The sequence below is a fragment of the Malurus melanocephalus genome, unplaced genomic scaffold, assembly GCF_030028575.1.
Source record: "Malurus melanocephalus ecotype Western Australia unplaced genomic scaffold, MMel_1.1 scaffold_840, whole genome shotgun sequence".
Classification (NCBI taxonomy): Eukaryota; Metazoa; Chordata; class Aves; order Passeriformes; family Maluridae; genus Malurus; species Malurus melanocephalus.
In genome coordinates this window covers 8,328-31,884 of record NW_026624072.1, presented here as the reverse complement: position 1 = coordinate 31,884, position 23,557 = coordinate 8,328, and the positions used below count along the sequence as shown (strand labels likewise).

At 50.1% G+C, this 23,557-nt stretch overlaps 1 protein-coding gene across 1 annotated transcript in view; it reads right to left on the bottom strand.

Annotated features, from left to right (window-relative positions):
* ASTN2 (astrotactin 2) overlaps window positions 1-23,557 on the bottom strand; it is a 166,287-nt gene that overhangs the window by 138,426 nt on the left and 4,304 nt on the right. The window contains exons 2-5 of the mRNA XM_057385552.1: window positions 15,770-15,937; window positions 6,666-6,750; window positions 6,463-6,537; window positions 5,901-6,038 (exon numbers count right to left, since the gene is read on the bottom strand). Coding sequence (XP_057241535.1) covers window positions 5,901-6,038; window positions 6,463-6,537; window positions 6,666-6,750; window positions 15,770-15,937 — 466 coding nt within the window. The remainder of the gene's footprint in view (window positions 1-5,900; window positions 6,039-6,462; window positions 6,538-6,665; window positions 6,751-15,769; window positions 15,938-23,557) is intronic.

Sequence of the window (23,557 nt, the reverse complement as noted above, 5' to 3'; positions counted from 1 at the left end):
CCCTCCTGGGCTCTGCGGCACCATGGACAAGGAGCTGCAATGGCTCAGCTGCCAAACTTGTAGCTGGTGCTCCTTGTGATGGATTTGCCAACGAGCCAGGCCCAAATTTACATCCCCTGTCCCTGAGAGGTTTGATCATTTTCTGTGCAGTTTTACAGCGCAGCATTAAGACCTCAGAAACGCAGTGGGTTCACAAACAGAGCACAGAGAGTGGAGCTCAGCATTACTGCAGCAGGAGTTATTAAAAACCCAGGAGCAGAGAAGGCTGAAATGTTCCCTGGATTCTGGGMATGGAGATGCCACGGCTGCTGATGGACCAGGAAGAGACAGGCTGAGGGCAGTGAGATCCCTGCAGCCTCCCAGAGGTGCTGAGTGATCCACATTTCATTTCTGACCTACCCTAGATATTTCCTGGGTACTTTAAACTTCAAGGTTTTGTCTTTCCCCCTTTTCTCTCTGCCCCCATTTCCCCATCATGCTGCTCCCCTAATTCTCCTCTTTTGCTGCTCMCACCCTTCGGTGGCTGCCGCAAGATTACATCTCCATTTAGTCACCCCGTGGCRAAGTGAGACGCACCTGACTCCTCTAACCTGCTCTCATAAATCACAGCAGGAGGCAGGGAGGAGGAAAAATCCTGGTGAGCAGCCAGGACGAAGCTCAGTTGACAGCTGCAGGGCAGGGRCTGGTGGCTGTCTCTGTGTGGAGCATCTGTCCCTTTTCTCCCGAGGATGAAGCCAAAGGCTGCCTCTATCCTGTGCTAAGCACTGAAAGCTGCTTCTTCACCACTTCCTGAGAGACATCAGAATCTCCGGGTGATCAGAAGCCCCAGCAGAGCACAGGGATGTTATCTGAGGGGGTGGTGAGGTCTCTGTGGTGTGCACAGTAATGGATTGCCCTCTCTGCAGAAATGAGTGAGCTGTGCCTGCTGATGCAATGATCAATTTGCTCCTTCGTGCAAAGCTGTCCATTCATCACAGCCACCGACTGCCTGCAGCCACTCACACCTTTTTACTGGCCCCAACAGAGCAGGACGCTCTGCCGGAGCTCCACAGGACCCTGCTCAGGAACACCCTGGGAAAAGGTGCCCCCGTGGCACTGAGCACCCAGAAATCACAGCCTGCTCTGCTCCAGGGGGGCAGAAGGAAGAAAAGAGGGGAAAAAGGGACAAGTTCCCATGGCACCTCCTGCACAAACGGCAGGAAGAGCTGGCAGGGTGCCCTCTGCYTGCTTGCCAAACCCCATCCCATGGGGACCAGCCCAGCCCATGTCCTGACCTTGAGAGATGCTCACCTGCAGCCACAGCCATTCATCTGTGCCCCTGCAGATCAGGCAGGAGGTTAAGGCACACACAGATGAGTTTTGCTGCTGCAACAGCAGGGACAGCAAAGCTGTTTCCACACCACTGGCCCAGATTCCCTTTGCCTTTTCTCATCCACTTTTCATCCTCCTCCGCTCCCAGGGAGCCTCACACCACAGTGATCACAAAATCACAAGTGTCCAAATCACTAGAAAACCCCTGCAAAATATCACTGCAAARCCCCTGTGAGGCTGGGGCAGCAGTGAGGTTGTGAAAGCACAGCAGGGCTGAGCTGCTGAATGCCATGGGCAAGAAGCAAAAGCCTTGCTCCCATCCTTGACAGAGGACGGGACTCACGAGGGCACATAGCTGGGGAGCAGAGTGCTCTGCCTCTGAGAGAATTGAAAATAAAAATAACAAACAAATAGAGAAAAAATGAGAAATAAAAAAATCCAGTTGATTGTACTTTGGCAAAGAATTCAGAGAGCAAAGGGGCTCACTTGGGAGCAAAACGAAGATGAATCGACAGCGAGTTCAAGAGAATTCATTCTGCCGCTGAACACTTGTCTCTCCATCAGGACATCTCAAAGGCTTGTCAAGCGAAGGCAGGGCTTTTATTTGTTTCTATGGTTGCCATAACGATAGAGCTGTATGTCATGTCAGGCAGCAGCTGAGGCTCGTGCCTCTGATTTATAGCTGCTCCACAGAAATTATCAACTTTTCTGAGAGCGGGTGGCACAGTGAACCGCGGCCATCGGGCGCTGCCGGTGCCATGCTCTGCCCCTCCTCTGGATCCTGACTGTGCCCCAAGGGAAGCCTTTATTATCCCCTGCAGGGATGCCTTTATTATCCCCTGCAGGGATATTTTTATTATCCCCTGCAGGAACGCTTCTATTATCCCAGCAGGGATGCTCGGTGCTGGGGCAGTGGGTTCTCACCATACACTGCCACATTTAGAGCAATTCCTGGTCCCACAGGACAGGCTGTACCTTCCTAAGGGCCACACAGGGATGGCAAGGTATCCAGGGAAAGCCAGCAGAAGGACTGAACACCCAATAGTAATTTGTTTAACAAAATTTTGCAGATTGCTGTGTTTAACACCACGTTATGGGAGAAATACAGATAAGAGAGAGAAACGAGGAGAGGGAAACAAAAAGGGGTTTTGAAAACAAGCAAGGTAAGGTGGGACTGGGATTTCTTGTCCTGGCAGGAGATGTGCTGCAAGGACAGTCTGCCCAGTGTGGGGAGAGCCCTGCAGCACTGCCAGCCAACCTCCTCTGAACACAGAGGTCACCGTGAGTGTGGCTGATCCAGTCCCAGGAGTGCRACTGATGTGATCATTATATGAAGGATCCGACTCTGGGGTCAGGGAAGGGATGCTCAGTAAAGTCACTGATAAATTCACTGATAAATTATATATGCAAGTTTCATTAACTCTAAGCACTCTCATTCTCAATTTATGATGCATGGCCCTAAAACCTTCAGCATCAAGTTTTGCACGCTCCCGTGTCCTGTCCCCTGAAGCCCCTGGAGCATTCCCAGTGGGATTTTTGCACGAAGCCTGTTGGCTCCTGTCTGCAGGAGGTTTCTCTAGTGACTCAGCTGCAGAAATGGAACGAGGTTTGGGCCCTTCATCCCCACCCACCAAAGTGCAGCTTGCTGCCCTGCCCAGCAGTGAAACACACGGAGAACAGCACTGGAGTCAGCATTTCCCCGGAGAGCTGCTGAGAGGCCGAGCCCCACTGTCCCTCTGCATCTCAAGCATCTTCATAACAACTCCAGACCACATTTGAACCTTTAACCCTGTGAGTTGTAAAGACTTCATCACTTGTTTCCTCCAAACCAGGCTGTCTGCAATTTCCCTCCATTAAACTCTTCAAGACAAGCGACCCCGGAGCCAAAGGTGTCAGACTAATGAAAGGTCTGCAGGAATGCAGCACGCTCGTTGTTACAGACACAGAAGAAACAGCTCTGAGGCACCATCAGAGTGTTACAGGGCAGCAAACAGGGCACGGTGGGTGCTGAGACAGGGCTGTGCTGCAGCTGSTGTGACACAGCCCCGGGTCTGCCCYRTGCCACGGACATGAGAYTGTATTAAAGCAYAAACACTGCACGTTCAGGAAGAGTTTTTCACTGAAAAAGRGRTGTCMAGCATTGAGARGGGCTGCCCAGGGAGGTGGTGGTGCTCCTATCACTGGAAATATTCAGGAAATAACTGGACATGGCACTCAGTGCTCTGGGCTKGGTGACAGGGTGAGGATTGGTCCCAGGATGGACTCAACCCTCGAGGTGTTTTCCACACTGGATGATTCTGTGATTCACCTGCAGGAGCTCCCAGCATGAGGGGCTGCAGTGCTACCACGGTCCCAAAGYCAGGAAAAGGAGCCCTCCAGGCAGAGGGATGGCTGTGTTTGAACACCTCACACAGACACCTCACCGCTCATCTGACATGCTGCCCCACAGCCTTAGGATTTTCAGTTTCTATATTTTCATTTATCTGTATTCTTGTGCTTCTCTAGTACAGCACTAAAACTACTGCTCTCCTATCTTTAGACAAAACAATTCCTCTCTGAGCCTGAATCCAAGGACACTTTGCTGTCTTAGACCCCCAAAATATGGAAACAACAGAGAATTGGGGGGGAGCAAGTTTGGGGTGGGCGACACCATCACCTGAAGTTATCATTGGGGAATTGAGACTCAATATGTTAATAAGACAGAACTTATAAAAGGGGAGGTTCTCGTGTCTCAGGGTCCATTTTGGGTGTAGCCTCAGGAGGAGGCTTTGTTTGCCCTGAATGTACCTGTAGGCCTGGATTAAATTTGTCTGCTTTTATTCTCTTAATTTGTCTGGCCTTCGTTTCAGGTGAGCCTTGTTTTCGACATCAGGGCCACCACCTGAACATCTGAACCACCAAAACTGCTCCCTTAAGACGCTGCCAATGCTTTTGTCAGTCCAGAGGGACAAAGCAAAGAGGCTGCAAGATAAACAGCTCCAAAAGTACCTTTCTCATGGCATGAAAGCACCCAAGAACCTCAGAAGAGGGTTCCACCCACCCCGGGGTGCTGAGGATCCTGAGCAGATCCTTGTTTGAGAAGAGATTCAGTTCTAATGCAGAAATAATAGATTGCTTTTCGCTTCTCACTGTATCTGTGAAACGTTCCATAATTCAGCATCAAATATTTATTATTGCGTTTATTAAAGTTTTAATAATTCAGCAGCTCCTGTGTGTAAGATACAAGCGCCGTGAACTTGCCCCTCCCTCACTCCACCTGAGCCACTCCAATATTTATACCTGGAATTCTCAGCCCAGGTTGCATTTATGAGGGGAGCAAGCAACTGCCTCTGTGCCAGAACCTCCCCTCCTCCTGCCTGGCACTCATCCATCCCCACAGAGACTCTTCCACAAGGAGCAGTGCCCAGAGACAATTACWGCACTGGAGCAGAAAACAAGCTTCTGAGCCTCTACCTTCACCGAGGTACTTTTAATGAACATGTGAGGAGGAAAGAAAGAAATAATGTTCTCTTGGCACCTAGGCTTGGAAAATGTTAGCATAAAGCAAGGCAGCCCTTCCCTTTCTCAAATGAAAAGCAGAAGTTGCTGCAGACAAGAAAAACAACGCTCCTAAAAGAGCCAAATTGTGATAGATGTGTACCATTGGTCTCTTTTCACAGGAGAGGGAACAAGCACTAATTAGCAACAAAAACACACACTTGGAAGTGAGGACTCCTTGGATGCCAGTCCTGGCTCTGCCACAGCTTTTGTGAGAACTCGCTTCAACCACGGCCCTGCCAAGATATGGGACAGAGGAATGGAAACCCAGCACCTCGTCACTCTGGGAAAAGACAAGGATGAGGGCTGGGGGACACAAGGATCCTGCTGGTACCCAGGAAGGGGATTCATAACACAAACAAGAGTTTTCAAGTTGGGAAATGGTGTCTGGAGTCAACAGGAGAAAGCAGCAAGAAGGGAGGGAGGGAAAGAGGGACCACAGACTGTCCCAAGCACCCAGCAGTCACATGCTCAATCCTAATTTAATGGGAGAGAGGGGAAAACCAACTAAATGCCTTCAGAATTAAACCCTTACAGCTCACAGTTAAACCCTTGTAAAYTAAACCACCACCACAAAGGTGATCAGTGAAACATCCAGGCATTTACTAAATTCTAAGAAGGTAAAAAAATCCCTCTAATTGTACAATAATTGGATGAAAACCACAGCCTTTCACCCTTCAAGAGCATCCCAGCAGTTATCAGTGGCCAGGTGGATGTGATACAGGTATGAGTTTTGGAGATGACAGCACCTCCATCCCAGWAAATGCATCCATTTAAGCACTGCAATCCAATATTGCATTTAAGCCACTTCCAAATTGTCCTGCCACAGGTTCCTACCAATTCACCTGTCTGTATGGCAGACTTCAGAGTTACACACTCAGGCCTGGCCTAGACCCATCAGCCCAAAGAGCCCAGAGAGCAATCACATCAGATTTCTTATTGGAAAGAAATTAATCACACCTATCATCATAGAAATTACTGCATCCTCAATAACAATTTCAAGAGCRGCGCAGGCACTCAGGCATGAAGAAAATGAGAAATCTGCTTCCTACCTGACATCTGCTGGATCTTCCGTCACCAGAACGTCTGTCTTGCAGCTGGCAAGGGGATTGATGGAAAGCTCCACGGGGGGAACCACGAAGCTCTTGCTGACTGGCAGCCACAGCCCTTGACCCAAGCTGTAGGTGGACCTGGGATAAGGACAGACACGTCACACAGGAGCAGTGTCCACAGGATGTTGGCCCTCCACTTGGAAATCAGAGCAGTGGTGGCACCTTGAGATAAGTCAGGGATTTGGACTCATCCTGAAAGCTAAATGGGGGARGAATGACTTGAGATGTGACAGGAGAATGTGGGGATGGGAAAACTCTTCTTTTTTATTGCAGGAGGAGTTTCTGTGCACGCTGCCCTCACGTTTGCTGAGGGGACAAGAGGGGAACCTCTCCCTTCCTGCTGAATATGGACAAATCCTTCAGGTCTGTCAGGGTTAAATGGCACTTGGTGGCAAATCCCAGCACAAGATGGAGCTGGGAATGRCCAAGAGGTTGTATCCACTGGGATGTCCTCATGGCTCTCCCTTCCCAAATGTCCCAGCTGAACTCTTCCCTGACTCACCTGAGGATCTTCTCTGGCGCCTGCTCTCCTGTCACCAAATCATATCCCCGCTCCAGCGTCGTGTAGGGCCAGGGCCTGGGTGGRGAGAAGGGAAAAGCAGCTGAGCACATCCCTGGGCAGTGATCATCACTGGGAAGGAGAAGTGGGCTCCTCACTGCCGTGGGAGCCAGGGCAGACCAACCCCTGCTGCTGTCCCCACTCACCCTTCGCTGTGTCCCCAGTCACTGCGCACGCACAGGTGGCGATGCACGGGGTCAGGGGCGTACCCCTCGTGGCAGCTGCACTCCCCTGCAAGGAAACAGGAGAAGATGAGATGTCTCTGGCCCTGAGGCATGTCACAGTCGGGCCCTCCTCCCCTGCTGCCCATCTCTGCTTGTTCACAGCCACTCCTGCTCCCTGGAGCACTGTGGACTGCAGAAACCTCCAGAGGTGTGGAGAAGGAGATGTGGAAAGCTGCAAGAAACCTGTAGGTATTCTGAGGGAGGTGTTTACATGATGCAGCACCCACAGAAGCTGGGGATGGGCTTTCACAGTGCAGAAGGTGTGTTCTTGACCCGTGTTCCTGTGCAGTCCTGCAGTCARGGGTTCACTCCTCAGCAGGGATCTYGGCAGAGCAGTGTCCACCCTGTGCAATCCCTGAGGTGACACCACAAACCCATCCCACATCCCCTTCCCACCTCTGCTCTGCCACCTGGCACCAGGACAAGAGAGCAGAGTCTCCTGCAGCCCAAACTGCCACTGAAAGATGCAGAGCCCCCAATTTCCATCCTCCACAGGCAGTTCCTGTGCTGTGCCCCCATCCCAGATTGAAGGGGCTCCCAGTCCCACCCCCTCCACTCTMTGGGTGCTGCCTCACCCTGCTCCTCCCTTCTGACAGCAGCAGAAGACATTTCCCACACCAGAAACCCGACTGCACTTGGCCCACATTGATTCAGTGTTTGGTAGAAATACATAACCCGGAGCAAGAAACAGCAAAATCAAGAGATTAATTGGATTTGCACGTGGAGTTTCTGCTACAAGCTGCTGCCAATGCTTCTCCCCCCAYTCCCCTCCTCTCCCCATCGTGCCTGACGGTGCAGCAGAGCTGAGCTGTAAACACTGGTGAGGTGGGGACCTGGGGAGGATGCTGGGGAGATGGGTACCCCCATCACAGTGACAAGGCTGGCAGATACCTGCCTGCTCCTCGGGATCCTGAGCAAGTTCTTAAAATGCCTCCCAAGGATTACAGTAAAGAGCATTATTGTCAGGAGGGAGTGAAACGGGGATTCAACCACTGAGATTTTTGAGGAAGAGACGCCTGGGAAGGGAGAGGCAGCAAAAAAAAAGGCAAGAGTGGTGGGGGGAAAAAAGAGACGGCTAATGATGTGCTAAAATGCAACAGCACCTTCATGAAATATTCACTGCCTCAAACGCGTCTAATATTAAAGATTAAATGTCCTGGGATTTGTCCTAGCGACTTGGAAGCACTGATTTATGATCTGTCAAAAGCTGCTAACCTCATGATTCATAACGGGAGCGGCAGGAACATTGCTGCTCCGAAGGGAAAGGGTTTGGAGAGAGATGGTGGCGCCCGGCCCCGCCGTGCCTGGGGGCTGGGGCAGGCTCGGTGCAAGAAAACACAGGTCCTAATGGCTCCATCAGTGATTTAAAAAAAAAAAAAAAAGGAAAAGTTATTTCTTTTCCTTGGGTGCTTAGTACGCAAGTTTCCCCAGCCGCGCTGTGGATCATTAATTCCTGGCACTTATTACATAACAAATATGTGCTCTGCAAATGAGAGACGTCTCAAAGTGCTGGCGAAGCAGAGCTGGGAGTCGTGGGGCACCGGCTCCTGCCTCAGGAATTAGAGCAAGGAAGGAAAAAGCACCTACAGAGATCAGCATCCCATGGCCCTAAAGCCTCCTCCCATGGTGGTTCACGGGTGGTGAGCACCCTTCCCGTGGTGCAGGAGGGTTTATTTTGTCTGCTGCCTTGTTCACTGATCCGTCACTTTGGCGTCGGAAGGAGGAACTCTATCAAACCTGCAGAAATATTGATTTTATCGACTCCAATCCGGGAGTTTCAGCGGCTACAGCCGGCGCTCGAGGCTTTATTGGGAGGTTTATTGGGAGGTTTATTTCAGTAAGTGAGAGGGTAAGTGGTGGCACCGGCTGGGGAAGAGATCCAGGGCAGGAGAGAGGGGGGATCAGCTTTCCACAGGTCTCCCAGGGTGATCCATACCCCTTTGGCAGAGTTTTGGAAATTGGATAGGAAGGCTCTGAGCACAGGACCAGCTGAGYGCTGCAATCTGCTGGAAGAGAAAGGATTCCATCACCTCAGGACAGATGGTTTAGGGTCTCTTCCTCTATCTAGAACCACAAACAGATAAATGGGCTTCCAAAAACCACAGCAGGACTTGCTGTGCTCTTGCAGGTTTTCAGGAGCTTTTGCCCTCTCCCCAACAGCATCTACCTTCCCAAATTACTCAGTTATTTTCCATCTGTCCCCACCCTTCCCAGGCACAATGCTGAGCCAGGGAGGATGCTGAGCCTGGCTAACCCCCAGGGAATGACAAACACCCGAAAAAGTTCCTGGAGTGGCAGAAACCGGGGYTCCTGAACCTCCAAGCCCTCTTTAGGGTGAGTTTTTCAACCTGCTGCTACAACAAATCAAATCATCAAAAGGCCAAACAAAATCCTCTTTGTTCAAAGCAACCACATCCGAGATGAACACAGCCATCCACTCAGCCCTGCTGCAGCTAAGTTGGGATTYGAGCTGAGCTCGAAGCCAAAGTCAACCAAAGTAACCAAGTTTGACAAATAACTGCACCTGGAGCTGGATGCAATTTCCACAGGTCCTGCACACGCCTCCGTGCAGCGCTCGGCTGCTGCGGGAGCACAAATGAATCAGGAGCCACCAACCCCCAGGACAAGAATCCTGATCCCACAGCCAAAACCATGCAAGAATCCTGCTCCCACAGCCACCACCCCACAAGAATCCTGCTCCCACAGCCAAAACCCCACAAGAATCCTGCTCCCACAGCCACCACCCCACAAGAATCCTGCTCCCACGGCCAAAACCCCACAAGGATCCTGCTCCCACAGCCAAAACCCCACAAGAATCCTGCTCCCACAGCCACCACCCCACAAGGATCCTGCTCCCACAGCCAAAACCCCACAAGGATCCTGCCTATGGCACAGTGCTTCCTCTGCCTTTGTGTTCACAAGGCACACACCACGTTGGATAATCCACAGCAATTTTTCAGCTGTTCCAGCCAAAGGATGGATCACTGTTCACTCAGTATAAATGAGGGCAGCTCTCAGTGCTCAGCTCTGGAGGTCCAACACTATTTCCAGGGTGTTATTGAACAGGTGGAGGCTTTAGCTCTCTCTTTTTTTTTTTTTTTTTTTTTTTTTTTTTTTTTTTTTTTTTTTTTTTAAATAGAAAAGCTGGAAGTTGCTGAGCTATTTCTTCATTACACTCTCCTGCTGGAATGGAGAACAGGGTTTCACCCTGCACCCACACCCTCCCGTGCCTGGGAGCAGCAGAGCAGGGCTGTGTGATGAACCGTGGGCATGGCAGGATAATCCCGTTAGCCTCATTAGGGAGAGAGCCGATCCTGGTGATAATGCTGCGAGAATCCCCCTAATCCACCCACAGCGTGCTGAGGAGGCTCCCTGAGTCCCTGTGCTCCCAGGGAAGCTGCTCTGTGCTGTCACTGGCACTTTTGTTTAAGGAGCTGGAGGAGCTCTGGCAGTGCTGGAGCAAAGCTGCTGCTCGTCAGCCTTCTCCTGTGTCTGTGATTCCATCCTCCATGGCAGCACCTCCAATGCTGGCACTCACCTTGTCCTGGAGAGATGAACTGTGCCAGGGCTGTGCCCCAGCTGCACAGGGACATCCTGGGGACAAGCCCAGAGCCCAAATGGCAGCCTGACCCCAAAGGCTGTGGGGCTATAAACACACCGTTCCAGCTGTGTGAGCATGGCACAAACTCTCCTGTTTCAGGGCTGCCTCTCCCACCCAAAGGGATCCAGAGTGCAATCCCAGTTTTTGGTGTCCCCTCCTCTCTGGACACACACAGCCTGAGCAGAGCATCCTCAGTGCCCCTGAGCCACCAAGCTGCAGCACCATATTCCCAACCTCCTGGTGAAGCTCTCTGAAAATCTCCTCTTCTACCCCTGGCACCTGCTGCTCCTGCTCTTCGGGGATGGCACTTTCCAAACCTGAGCCTCTGCTTCATCCTGARTGAGAAAGGCAACTTTTCCTGAAGCAGTTTAGCCCTYGAGGAACARCAACTCAACACTCCTRCCCAGCTGACCTGGCACGGAGCACRGAGGGAAAACCTGCAGTCAGTTTGACAGTTATCCTTCCTCTCCCCCTGCTGCAAGCCACCCTCCTCACCCTCATCCATCACAAGCTTAACCTCCAAGGATTGCACCTGAGTTTAAGCTCTGCACAGATTTAATTCTCATTATCATCTGYTCAGCTCCAAGGAACACACGAGCTGATGCCAGGAAGCAGACAGAGGTCCCGAGGGTGCTCCAAGGGTGGTCTGTGTGCAGTGGCTGTCACCTTCTGGRCAGGGCACTGCCCCAGAGCTGGCCRTGGCAGGTTTTCGCTCTCATTTTCTGCCATTAGAGTGTTYAATCCTGCAGCGCTGGTGGGACAGGCCCAGTCAGGRGGATGCATTCAGAAACAGCTCCCTACATCAAAACCCATCCCTTTCCCTCCTCCCCGTGCTCTTCAGACAAGCAYAGAAATGCCATTACAAGAACATTAGCAGCTGCAGGATTAAACACTCTAATGGCAGAAAATGAGAGCGAAAAGACAGCACAGATAACCTGAACTTGGCCCCTGACAGGCACGAGTTTTGATTGCTGTTTATGTGTAACACTTCAGGCTGGAGCTAAATTAGCTGGGGAGTTAACTGCCTCCTGCCCTGCTTGGTGCAGCAGGCAAGCTGTGCTGCCACAGCAAAAGGAATGGCATATTACATGGGTTCTGACCAAGTTATTAAACTCCATACCTTAGAGAGACAGAACCTCATCCTATAAAAGTCTAAGTCAATAAAGGCACCRGGATCCTCCAACAGTGGAAATAGCAGCAGCGCACGAGAACAAACAAATATTACTTGATGTGCACAGGACCTGCACGGTATTAAACTGAACTATGGGAAGGGGTGGCTGTTTTCATAAACACAAACACACCCTTGCCAAGGTTGGTGTCATCTCCTGATTTACATGCCTGGCTCTGCAACCTCCAGATCCCCCTTAACAGGTTGCCTTTAAAAAAATAGCTCTGTGCAAAAACGACTTTTATTTGCCTCCTGCCCACAACACACCCCTGTCCTACCCAGACAGCAGCACCATCTGTGGCTCTGGTGACAAACTGGCCCATTTGGACGATGATGGAAACCCTTTTTTTTTTATTTTTTTTTTTTTTTTAATCTCCTCCTGCCAATTTCCAGAAAAGAACCTTTGCTACTACTACATTTCATCTGCTCGTGCCTACTGCTTTGGAGGGGGAGCCACCAATTGTGGATGCAATGAGAGAATTTTGATGAAGAACCCCCTGATTTATAGACGGGAAAAAAAAAATTCCACACATTTACACCTGCTAATCAAGGTAGCTATCCATCTCATTTATGCCACTGCTCCAGCAAGCCTGACAGCACAAAATCAGAGGCTGTTTCTTCCAGCATTTGGCCCTGAGGGACTGATTCTCCAGCAGGTCTCTCCAGCAGTGCCCACAGAATGTGCAAGTGAATCGGTTTTGTGCATACAAAGCAGGTAATTGTGCTCACAAATCAGGATTTGCATATGCTGCTGGAAAGGGATGCTCCCATCCAGGCTGGGAAGGGAGGCCAGAGAGGCAGCAAGCTCTCCTGGATTTTACCCAGGGGTATCCCAGTGCGTGGCACGAGCGGCGGCACCGGCAGCGCTCCCTGCATCTCCTCAAAATATGGAGAGCGAGGAGAGCTGACAGCGAGTCCCACAGGACAACAAACCTCCCCTGCTCTCATCTCAAACAGCACAGGCAGCAYCTGCCAGGAGGATGGGGCGTTTTGGATGAACATCTCCAGCCAAGGAGCACATCCTGCCCCTGAGACGTGTCTGTCCCATCCAGTGTGGCAGCTGGGCACGGTCACCGTGTCACCTCTGCAGGGAGGAACCCCCCATCAGCATCCATTTGTTCCTGGATTTGCAGTCAGACCAACCAGCTTGGCTGTTTCCAAGGCAGAAGGGATGAGGGAGATGACATTTTGCTCGTGTGCAGATGTCAGTGCTCCCTCTGAAATGCTCTGATGAGCTGGGGCTTTGCAACACAGGTTTAGATTTGTCAGGGGGGCAGCAATCATTTAATTAAAGAGTGAGTCACACGACAGAGATGAGAGGGAAGGCAAATTAAGGTCAGGCAACAAAGTGGATTTTGGCATTTCCTAGTGTTTCAGAGCCTCTCTTTTCACTGGGAATGATTCTTCACACTGAAGGAGTGCTCAATGTCCGGAGTCACAAGTCAGGATATTGTACAGACARAAACTCCAGCCCAAAGAAGTGTTCAGTGCTGGGAAAGGTCAGAGTTTGAGTCTCACCAGACAGAGCACGTGTGGCCTGGGGCTCTCAGCCCAAAGGTGAGTCAGGAGCTCATGGCACTGTCACCAAGGGCAGCTCCTGCCCACAGAGATCTGCCTTGGAGCAAGGAAGTTTTGGGACAAGGCTGGACTCACACTGCCATGAACAGTGGCTCCAAGGGAAAGGCTGAAACCAGATTAGCCATGAAAGTGCTGGAGGACCTCAATTCTGGCTCTGCTGCTCTTCCCAGGGGCAACTTTTAAGGCTTTAAACCTCCAGAGAGGACAAACTTCCATTGTCCTCATGTCCAGCCTGAGAAGGCAGAGAGCAAGGGAATCCCTGGCACCCTGCACTTGGGATGCTCACTGAGAGGATAAAATCCCTGACCCAAAAAGGTTGAAATCCAGACAGGATTTATGTCCTGCAGTAAAACCACAGGCCTTCCTCTCTCATGGTGATAAAAATAAATCACCCTTAAAAATAGGATGACATTATTAAATATAAATCTAGAATTATGTGCAGTGTGTCATGGGGTTACAGCCTGCCCCAGCCTGGTGGGGAAACCTCACCAGTTAAACACTGGTCAATGGTGATGAGCAGGTGTGGGGCTATGTCCTGGAATAGAGGGTCAAGCAGGTACTTCCAAAGGCCTAATTTTCAGTTCTTGTGAGATGTGGACCTCTGTAGGGAGTCTTAGATATAAGCTGTGAAGATCAGCAGCCCCATKAGCCAGTCCTGCTCCATCCATGCAGATCCAGCCAGCAGAGCCAGGAGAAAAATTCTGGTTTATCCACGTGCACACTCCCAGGCTGCAGAGAGGAGGAAGAAGCCCATGGACAGGTTTCAGGTGAGGGACCTGAGGGCTGAGATCCAGGCTGCCCACGGGTGAGCAGGGACCATGGGCAGCAGGGCTGGGAGCYGTGGAGCAGCTGCCAAGGCTCAGCTCCAGCACAGCACTGGGACAGAGCTGCTCCCGGGRTAACGAGCATCGCTGCCTTCCCTGCAAACACGATCTGACACATCCTGCCCGAGCTGGGTCATCCAGCAACAGTGACAAGCTGCTCTGGGAGCTGGGGACACAGCGGGAGCCCAGCTGGGCTGGCACTGGAGAGCGGCTGCTCCTCGCAGCAGAGGCCACACCAGGATCCAGCCAGCCCTGCTCGCGGCCAAGGCTGGGGCTGCCCAGGGCACCCACGGGGCTCTTCCAGCAGGGAGGTCRTGGGCTGGCTCCATCCAGGCTCTCCCTGGGGTTTCTGCTGCAGGCAGAGCTGTTTCTCTGCTCCTCTGAGCCAGGGCACAGCTGAATGCATCTTTCCTCTCCCGCTGCATTTTGCCAATGCCTGAAACAAAAACCCTTCTGCTCTGTGACATCTGGATGAGAAAAGCCTCCTCCTGCACCAAATCTACCTGCCAGCAGCATTGCTGTTGTCACCTYCCTGCCTTCCTTGGGACTTCAGGTGATGCCCAGGGCTGTCAGCACAGGGAATTCCTCCAGTGTCACCATTCTGCTGCAGCCGTGCCTGCAGTGCCTCTGTGCAGACAAGCCTTGAGGAACAGGAGCACCAAGAAGAGAAGATTGTCTTGACCAGGAAAATGAGTTTGTAAGACCAAGTTCAGTATTTGCATCTCAGCTGAGCAGGGAGGGATGAGAACAGGGTCACCCCACCATCCCATGAGGCRYKSATGACTCTGAAGGATTTCTCASTCTAATCCGTGTGTTAACGACAGTYGGGGGCTTTGGGAGGCTCAGGAAAATCCTTCTGCAAAGTGAGCCATCCTTCAAACCCTCTGGCAGGACCAGACACTGCAGAAATGAGCCTCACACACAAACTGGAGYGGGAAGCAGCTCACCCAGAGGGCCAGGGCGGATCTGGGATGGCACTGCTCTGCCAGGACATCTGGGTTTGGGTGTTCTTCAGACGCTCAGCAGGCCAGGAGCACCAGGGACACTTGTCCCCACAGCACCAGGAAAGTGTCCCACCCGAGTCACAGCACTCCCCAGCACAAGAAAACAGCACAGTCCCCAGGCCACCTTMCTGTGCAAGCTCCTGTCAGCCACATCAGCTGAGGAAATGTCCCCTCCTGAGGGCCAGCTGCTGGCTGGAGTCTCAGACTCATCTCCCACCCACAGAGACCCCCTCCCCTCATTCACCAGTTGCACATTTGCTGTTTTCTGTGTGTTTGGCTCACTGCAGACTCCGGCATCTCTCTCCATGTGTCCTCCAACAAGGACAGAAGGGAAGGTGACACTTTTGTACCCAGCGCCACACCTGAGTCCCAGCAAGGACTGTGACACAAGCAGAACACTCATTCAAAGGTGAAGAAGCTCACAGCTGCACCAGGAAGGGCTGGAGGATGGATCCAGCCCTGGTGAGCACCAGGCTGTGGGATGGGAACCGTGGTGCTCTGCAGTGGAATGGCCAGAGAGGAAAGGGGTGGAGAGGGGGTAAACTCACAAAGAGGTTTTCCAGACTGGAAATATCAAAACCTCTCTAGCCAGAAGCAGATGAACTCCACATGCCTGCAGCTGCCACACCACAGAAYGAGTAGATCCACCCTTTCAAATTCCCATTTGTGCTCATCTCCTTTACAATTTGCTGATGGGGATCACCCCAGTGTTACCCTGCTGGTGCCCCTCAGTTCCCTATGCCACCAGGTTATAGAAGAGTTGAGCCATGATGGCATCAAAATATCCAAAACCCTCCTCCCTCACATCTCCAGGTTTTCCAAGGTGTTCACTCTCCCCCAGCCTCCCTTACCTGTGTCTTGGTCGCAGAGCTGCTCGCAGGCATCAGTGGTCCTCTGCCCACAGAGATCTCTCACCCAGGGGGACGTGGCATTGATCTGATAGTACAGGGACAGCTTGGCTGGGTTAAGCCAGTCAGAGATGTCCAGGTAGCTCCCCTCACTCACAACGAAGCTGCTGCCTGCGGGGAGTGGGGAAAAAAAGTGTGTTAGGTGAGTGTGGAAATTTAAAAGAAAAAAAACCCAAAGGTGCGTTTTGGCCCTATATCAGAGCACTGCAYTCTTCAGGAGCTGTTGTGATGACAATACCTGCAAAATAATAATGAGTTCACCAACACCTGGACTCGAAGAATTTCACTGGATCATTTCTCTCTAGAGGAATGTGCCCCAGCAAATGATCCACCTTCTTCACTGCCCAGACATTCCCTACCCTCACACTGCTGGGATTTGATTCCCACTCTCTGCAGAAATGTGGGCCAGTGCAATTATTCTGCTCTGCAATCAGAGCATCRCTGCCCCAGCTCAGGGAGGAGGTGTCCAGGAGGCACCTGGAGCTCAGGGCACACCTGGGCTGCTCCCACCTCACATCCTCAGCTCAAGGTGAGTGAATTGGCCCAAACAACTTCTTGTTTGAGTTTTCTCAAACCAGACACTCCCCCACCCTCTCCCTCCTGTGAGTTAGAAGTGAATTCCTGCCAAAAATATTTTCTTATGAAATCTTACGCTTCTTTATTTTGCGAAATGTATTTTTCCCCACTGGCATCTGGGAATATGCATCATCTAATTAGCCAAATAGATTTTCAGTTCAGCCCAATCATTTCCTTATCTAACATCTGAGGCCCAGCATCGCTTGGGGGATTTTGCAGGCACAGAGGTCCTCATTAACTCTGATCTTCAATTACATTGATTATAAGACTGCCTCCATAACAGTGCTGCACAGATCAGAGGGGAGCCAAAAAACCTCTGCCATTAAGTGGTGTTTTGCAAAACTTACCAGGGTAAAACCCTCTAAAAAGAGGGGAGAAGAAACCTGCAAGGAAGGATGGGCAAGGGGAGCTGCCAGGTAGCCCAGGAACCCACAGCCACCTTTCCACTAAGTGTGAGGACTTGCATTGTGGGGAAAATTCACAACCACTGTCTGAAGATTCAACTCTTTCTCAGAGATTATCCAAGGACAGAAAGTCCATAGATCCAGGGCCTATCATCATGAAACTTTCAGGCTCRTGACCTTAGTAAAGGACTGTGACATCATTTCTCTAAGCACCAACTTACTTTGAAGAAAGCCAAGAKATAAAAAAAGCAGGACAATAAACCCACAGCAGCAGCCACYCCACAGGAACCTACYTGAACACAAACTCTGGATCTCCTTTTGAAGAAGATCYCTGATGCTTTGCAAGAGGGAGCCCTCCTCACCCTCATCCTGCCCCACRTCATCCATGCAAAGATAAAGCAAGCAAAGCATCCCAGGGAGTGACCTCATTTTCAGGCATCCCAAGATCTCAGCACCACCCAAATYCAAGCCCTAATTTCACATAAATGCCATTCTTTGACACTCTGAATGTTTATTTACCACAAACATATTCAGAGATGTATCTCTGCACTCCAAGCCAGTGGAGSCTGCCAAGCACTGACTGCTCAAGCAAATGAGAATTAGGCTCAGGCTCCTGCAGTTCTGGAGACACTGCAAGGCAGGAGCTGCCCCKCCAAGGCTGCAGGATACATCTCAATCAGACACAGCAGCAAATCCCTGGGTAAACCCCYCAGCACCACTGGAAAGAGCAAAAACGCTGAGCACAAAGAAGTTTCTCAGAGCCACGTGGTTCTATCTCTAATTACTCTTTTGGATGAATTTTTAAAGATAGCTTTAAATAACAATAACAACAATTGCTGGTTCCTTTTACCAGACAGAAAAGCATCGTGAACCCTTTGGGAATGTTTACTATTTACGTGTAGGTGTCTGTGCAGTAACCCGTCAATTTTGTTTTCCTCCTGATTTTTGCAGCTCCCTAATAAAGAGGAAAGCTTGGGAAGCACGTAAAGTTGTTTTGAGACTCGGCTACAGACAACTCCCTCTGCACCCAAGGACYGAAGAGCGAAACCAGCAGCTCTCGATTAAATCCCTACTTAATGAACCCCACTTCTGGTTAAAATACAGSCTGGAAGGAACAGAAGCAAACCCGACACAAAGCAGACACATCATTAACATTCAGAGAGATGGAGGTGGCTGCAGCGGGCACAGCATCTTGGCCCTGGAGCTGCTGCAGACAGGGAAAGAGCCCATGGTCAGGTGGGACCTCTGGAGATCCCCAATGTGGAATTATTTAGGTTGGAAAAGAMCTCTCAGACCATYRAAYCYAACTGYTCTCCCAAGGTGACCAGGTCATGTCCCYAARTGCCACATCCWCACGCTGTTTAAATCCCTYCAGGGATGRGGACTCYACCACTGMCCTGGGCAGCTGTGCCAGGGCTGGACAAACCCTTTCTGGGAAGAAATTTTTCTTTCTATCCAACCTGAACCTCCCCTGGTGGAACTTGAGGCCATTTCCTCCTCTCCTATTGTTATTTAGGAGGAGAGGCCAAACTCCACTTGGTTCCACCTTCCTGTCAGGGGGTTCCAGAGAGTGAAAAGGTCACCCCTGAGCCTYCTTTTCTCCARCTCCCTCAGCTGCTCTTCATCAGACTTGTGCTCCAGCCCAAAATACCAACTCCAGATATTTTGAAGATTAATTACTTAATTTGATTTTAGTAAGTCTGATTGATAAATTATCCTCATTATCAGGTTTTTCAGGTTTGTTTTTTTTTTGTGTGTTTGTTTGAAAAGCAGAAGTGAAAACATTTGAATCCAAAATTCCTGAATTCATGCTTAGTGTAAATTGGAGATTTTTCTACCTCAGCCTGAAAAAAAAAACCCAAACCTGGGGAAATTAAAGGGTTTAGTTTGCTTCCTTCCCTTTCTTTTCTTCCCTTTCCTTCCTCCCTTCCTCTGAGGAGGGAGARGATAACTCCCAGCAAGGAAACTTCTCCCATCTCTGAGGCTGAGTGTGTGCTAAGATTTCAAGAGATGTTCACAGACACTCATCACCTTCGCTCCCATTGAAAACACAAACAWACAAACAAACACCCCATTCTTGACCCCTTCATAGCTTGTCTGGGAAATAAACAACAGGAAAAGGCATTCTGCAAATATTTTGAAAGCAAAAATTCTGTTGATTTCAAAGCCTTTTCACAAAATTTTCCTCTTCGCTTTCAAAGAATCCCCACACAGAAAGCAGTTTTCAAAAAGTCGCTGTCGCGCACATATCAAAACCACCTTGGAAAGTTCACAAAGGGCAGGCTGAGGAACAAATCTTTTTAGACACTACTGAGAACAAACATTTTCTAAGCAAGAGCTGTTTCAAACACCTGCAGCTTGCCGGGAAGATCAGCTGGGCTTGTTTTCCCCAACGTGCATGTCTTGATGGAGGGTAGGAGAGTGATGGGGGGGGCTTGAGGGGTGTAGAACCCACTGCAAACCACCTCCTAAAACCTTCCTCAAGCACTTCAGACCCTTCTAAATCACCCCCACACCCAATCAGAAGCACACTTTCAGTTCCCAGAGCAGACTCCAGCGCTGACACTCTCTGAAGATCTGGAGGGATCATCCACTCGGCTGCCAACCTCCCAGGTGGCTTCCTAAACACAAATTTTGAGATTCCCACTCAAAAATTTGCTGAAATCCCCCTTCAACAGAGACATTTAGGGCTCAGGGTAAAACAACCATCAACCAAACAAGAGAACACAGCAACAAAACAACAACTCTCCACCCTCCACCACCTCCCAGGAAACCCATTGCAGGACATGTCCCTCAAATGCTGTTGGCAATGCCATGGAGCAGCGTGGAGAGCACCAGGACACAGTTACAACCCCCTCCCAGCTCCACGAGGTCCAGCAACCCCTCAGGGGATTGATTTGTTTGGGTTTCTCTGTGTGTGTGTTTTCCGCTCCTTCCCCAGCACTGATCAAAGCYGGAGGAGTTAAGGCGGCGTCAGAAGTTCACGTCTCTCATGCTGGGGTCTCCTTCAAAGTTCAGTGGAATTGCTTAAGCCCTGACAAAAGAGGCTTGAAGTTTTGACATTTCAGAAATCATTTTCAAGAACACAACAGGATAAAACAGCTCAGAAGAGATATCCAACAAGGGAAAAGAACAAAGCACCCAAAAGGCAGYCAAAAGGGTCTGGCTTTTCCTTTCTCTTTCTTTTCAAGGGAAAAGATCAAAACGTAATTTTTTTTGAAGAACATCTATTTCTTCCTCCCTCTGCTCTTTTTGTAATCTTTGGTCCATTCAGTGTTTCTTGGCCAGCAAACTCCTTTTCATCTAAAATTAGTATTTGTGTTGGGAAGCAATGGGAGGTCATACTATAGGTTGCTATTAATGTATCCATCCCTATACTATCATACAATTCTAATCCTGTTACAGACTTTTTTATGATTTCTAGAGGAAAGATGATCCCTCTTGCTTCATTCTATAGGTACAAAGAATAACCCTATTTGATTTCATTAGAGACCCTTTTTTTWTCCATGATAAACTTGAAAGAACATYGCCCAAAGAGAGAACTCCTCCCCTATCAGCTCTTCCCCTTGATCAGCTCTCCCTCTCCTGTCCTGGTTCCAGGGCATGAAAACTTCTGCTTCTTAAATTTCTCCTAGGGTATTCCAAAGAATCAGATGGATTTTGGATGCCCAGGATACCCATGTACTGACCTAAGCAAGAAAATGGGGCTTGGGGCAAGATAGCACACACAGATTAACACAGTGCTCAGCTTTACCATCCCTCTCCTGCTCAGCACAAAACCAGGCAATTTGGGAATAATTTAAATCATTTTAAGTCAAACTCTAAGTTCTGTGGTCTAGTTTGAATGCAGGGATCGTATCACACCAGGTTCAAATCCAAGACGAGCCACTTTTTTTTTTTTTTTCTCCCCCCAATTATTTCACTCTTGGAACAAGGGGAAATGCTAAACCAGAAAGTTATGATGGAAAGATCTGAAAACAGCACAAGCCTATGGACACACCTTGCACTCAGTCCTCCCTCAGCTGAAGTATTCCCAGTTTACATCTCACAGTGCTTGGCCCCAGGTTGTATTTTCAACACATGAACTGCACCCATGGGCTCTCACATCCCCAACTCAACAAGGACCAAAACCATCCCCTCAGAACATCACCAGCCCTGCCAGAGCTCCTCCACCCTGGCAAGCAGAAGTCAATTAGCAACACAAGCCCGTGTGTAATTACAGCTCAGACTGGAACMACCTTTCCTGTGGGAGGAGCAGGGTTACAATTAAAGCGTTAAACAGCTCTTTCTTGATCATTCTGACAGACTCTTTCTTTGGGTTTTCTTGTCAGTCAGTCTTGATTTCTCCAGGGCTGAGCTTCTGACAAACAACACACCTAGTTAACTTTATAAGGCAGGTGATGGCTCAGCCAGCTTTTCCCAAACCCAAGTGAGAAGGGATCTGCCCTCYCTGCCTTGTGATCAAGCTCAGGCTGCAATGAGATCTCCCATGGCAGCATTAGACAAGATAATTGTGGAGCTCTTGGTAAGAGCACATCTCTGTCCTCAGAAAGCATCTGGGCCAGCAGTGGCTGAGACAGAAATGAGACTCCTGAAAAAAAAAAAAAAAAAAAAAAAAAAAAAAAAAAAAAAAAAAAAAAAAAAAAAAAAAAAAAAAAAAAAAAAAGCTTCTCCTTAATGCTCTGTATCTCCCAACTCCCACGCTGCAGCCTGGGGCTCTTTAGCAGTGATGCTCTCCAGATATCAGAAAAGGGCTCAGGGAAATCCAGCCTAAATCAAATCACATCACAAAGAACAGAGGGGCTGTGATAAGCTTGTTCTACGAAGGCAGAAGCCAACATTTGCATCTCTCCATCTATGGGAGGGAGCAGGTTAGCTGGACAAAGATGTGGCATTCCTCCCAAATTTGAGGGTAAAAGGTGTTGGYAAAGCTCAGAGGGTGCCAGGAGATGTTCCCTGCCCAGGGTGGGCACCTCCTGCCTCTCTCAGGATTCAAGAACCACTGCTGCTGCCACCATCCAAACACCAACCCMAATCCCTCTGGCTCTGCTCCAGCGAATCCTGCAAAGGAGAGGGAACAGGAATTTGGTTTCCCTTGCAGACGGAGCTGCCCCAGGAGCTGGGAATGCCTGTGGCAGGCACAGGGCTGGGGGAGCTGGGCAGCAGCCAAGCGGGTTCACAAGCCTGTCAAAGCCACGGTAAAAACATGATGTACTTCAGCCTCCAGAATCTTATTAGTTCTTCATGCAAAGAGCGTTCACGCCGTAAAACCGTCTTGGAATCCCTTTGATCCGCGCTGATACAGTTCATAAATTGATGTTAATATTTAGAGTTCATGTCTGGTAACGCTGCAGCCATTTGCTCACATTTTCTTGCCAGGCAAGCAGACCCGGGAGCGGGAGCGAGCTGTAACACGGGYAGGGAGGTGACCCCGCTGATTGCGAGCTGATGAAATAAAATGCAATTTGTAAAGCTGCCCCAAACACAGCCACCTTACAGGAAACACGCAGGGTTTGGGGCAGCCAGACGTGACACYGAGTCTGCAACAGCAAAGTGTTGCTTCTGTCAAAGCCCTGACCCCGGTCTCCATGCAGCAAAAACCCTGGGGGGAGAAAGCAGCACAAGAAAAAGCTTATTTTAAGCTGATCAGTTCCTTCTGGTGATTTCAGAAGGGAACTTGTGGGGCTGGGAGCAGCTGAATCTCCCAGTGGGGGACCCCAGTGGCAGAATCCTCTGAAAGCCTGGAGAGATGACAGAATCRCAAATGCTTTGGGCTGGAAGGGWCATTAAAGATCATCTTGTTCCACCCCTCTCCCATRGGCAGGGACATTTTCCACCAGAYCMGGYTGCTCAGAGCTCCATCCAATCTGACCTGGGATTGCTTTGAGATCTGATTTCTCTCACCATCCTTCTGGTACAAACCTGGGGAGCATCACCTGTAAATCAGAGAGGGTCTCCAGCTTCTCTTTGCTGCCAAACAGGATGGGGACAGACCCAGCCCCCCACTTCCTGGGGCTCATTTCTTTGTGGCCACATGTCCAGCACATCCTGAGCTCCCTGAGGACACGAGGCAATGCCTGGTCACCTCCGAGGGCTGCACAAGATTGAGCAGSAAACGTCAAAACCAAACAATTTAGAGCAACACTTTTAATTAAAACCCAAATGAGAAGTTGTTGCTAGTCCCAACAATTGCAGTCAGCAGAGCAATCTTCAGGGAAAATTAACACAGGCTGCTAATAGCAGCATCCAATTCACTGGCATCTTGGAGGAAACAGTGGCAGGGGGAGGCAGGAAATAATCTGCAGATGAAACAATTACTGATCAGCTGCGTGGCAAGGACAGCACAGCATCGCTCAGGCGGGCAGGCAGAGATGCACCGAGATTAAAAGAATAAACAAAAAGAAGCTCCCTCTCCACCTCTGCTGTCTTGTCAGATGTTCCAACCCAAAACACGGTCTCAAGTGGAAATTGCAGTTCTGCTGCTCTCTTGGCTKTGCAAGGGGGAAGATGGGTTTGCTCTCAGGGCTGTGTTCATCCTGGGAAGGTTCATCCACGCTTGCAGAGGGACAGAGACATCACATGGGCAGCTCGTCAGGRTGGGGACATCCCATACCAAGCTCTGACCCTACAGTGTGCCCACACCAAGYTCCAACCCCACAGAGAGGACTGTTCCTGCCCACTCTGAGCTCCAACCCCACAGTGATGACCCTGCCTGCCCACACCAAGCTCCAGCCCCACAGTGATGACCCTG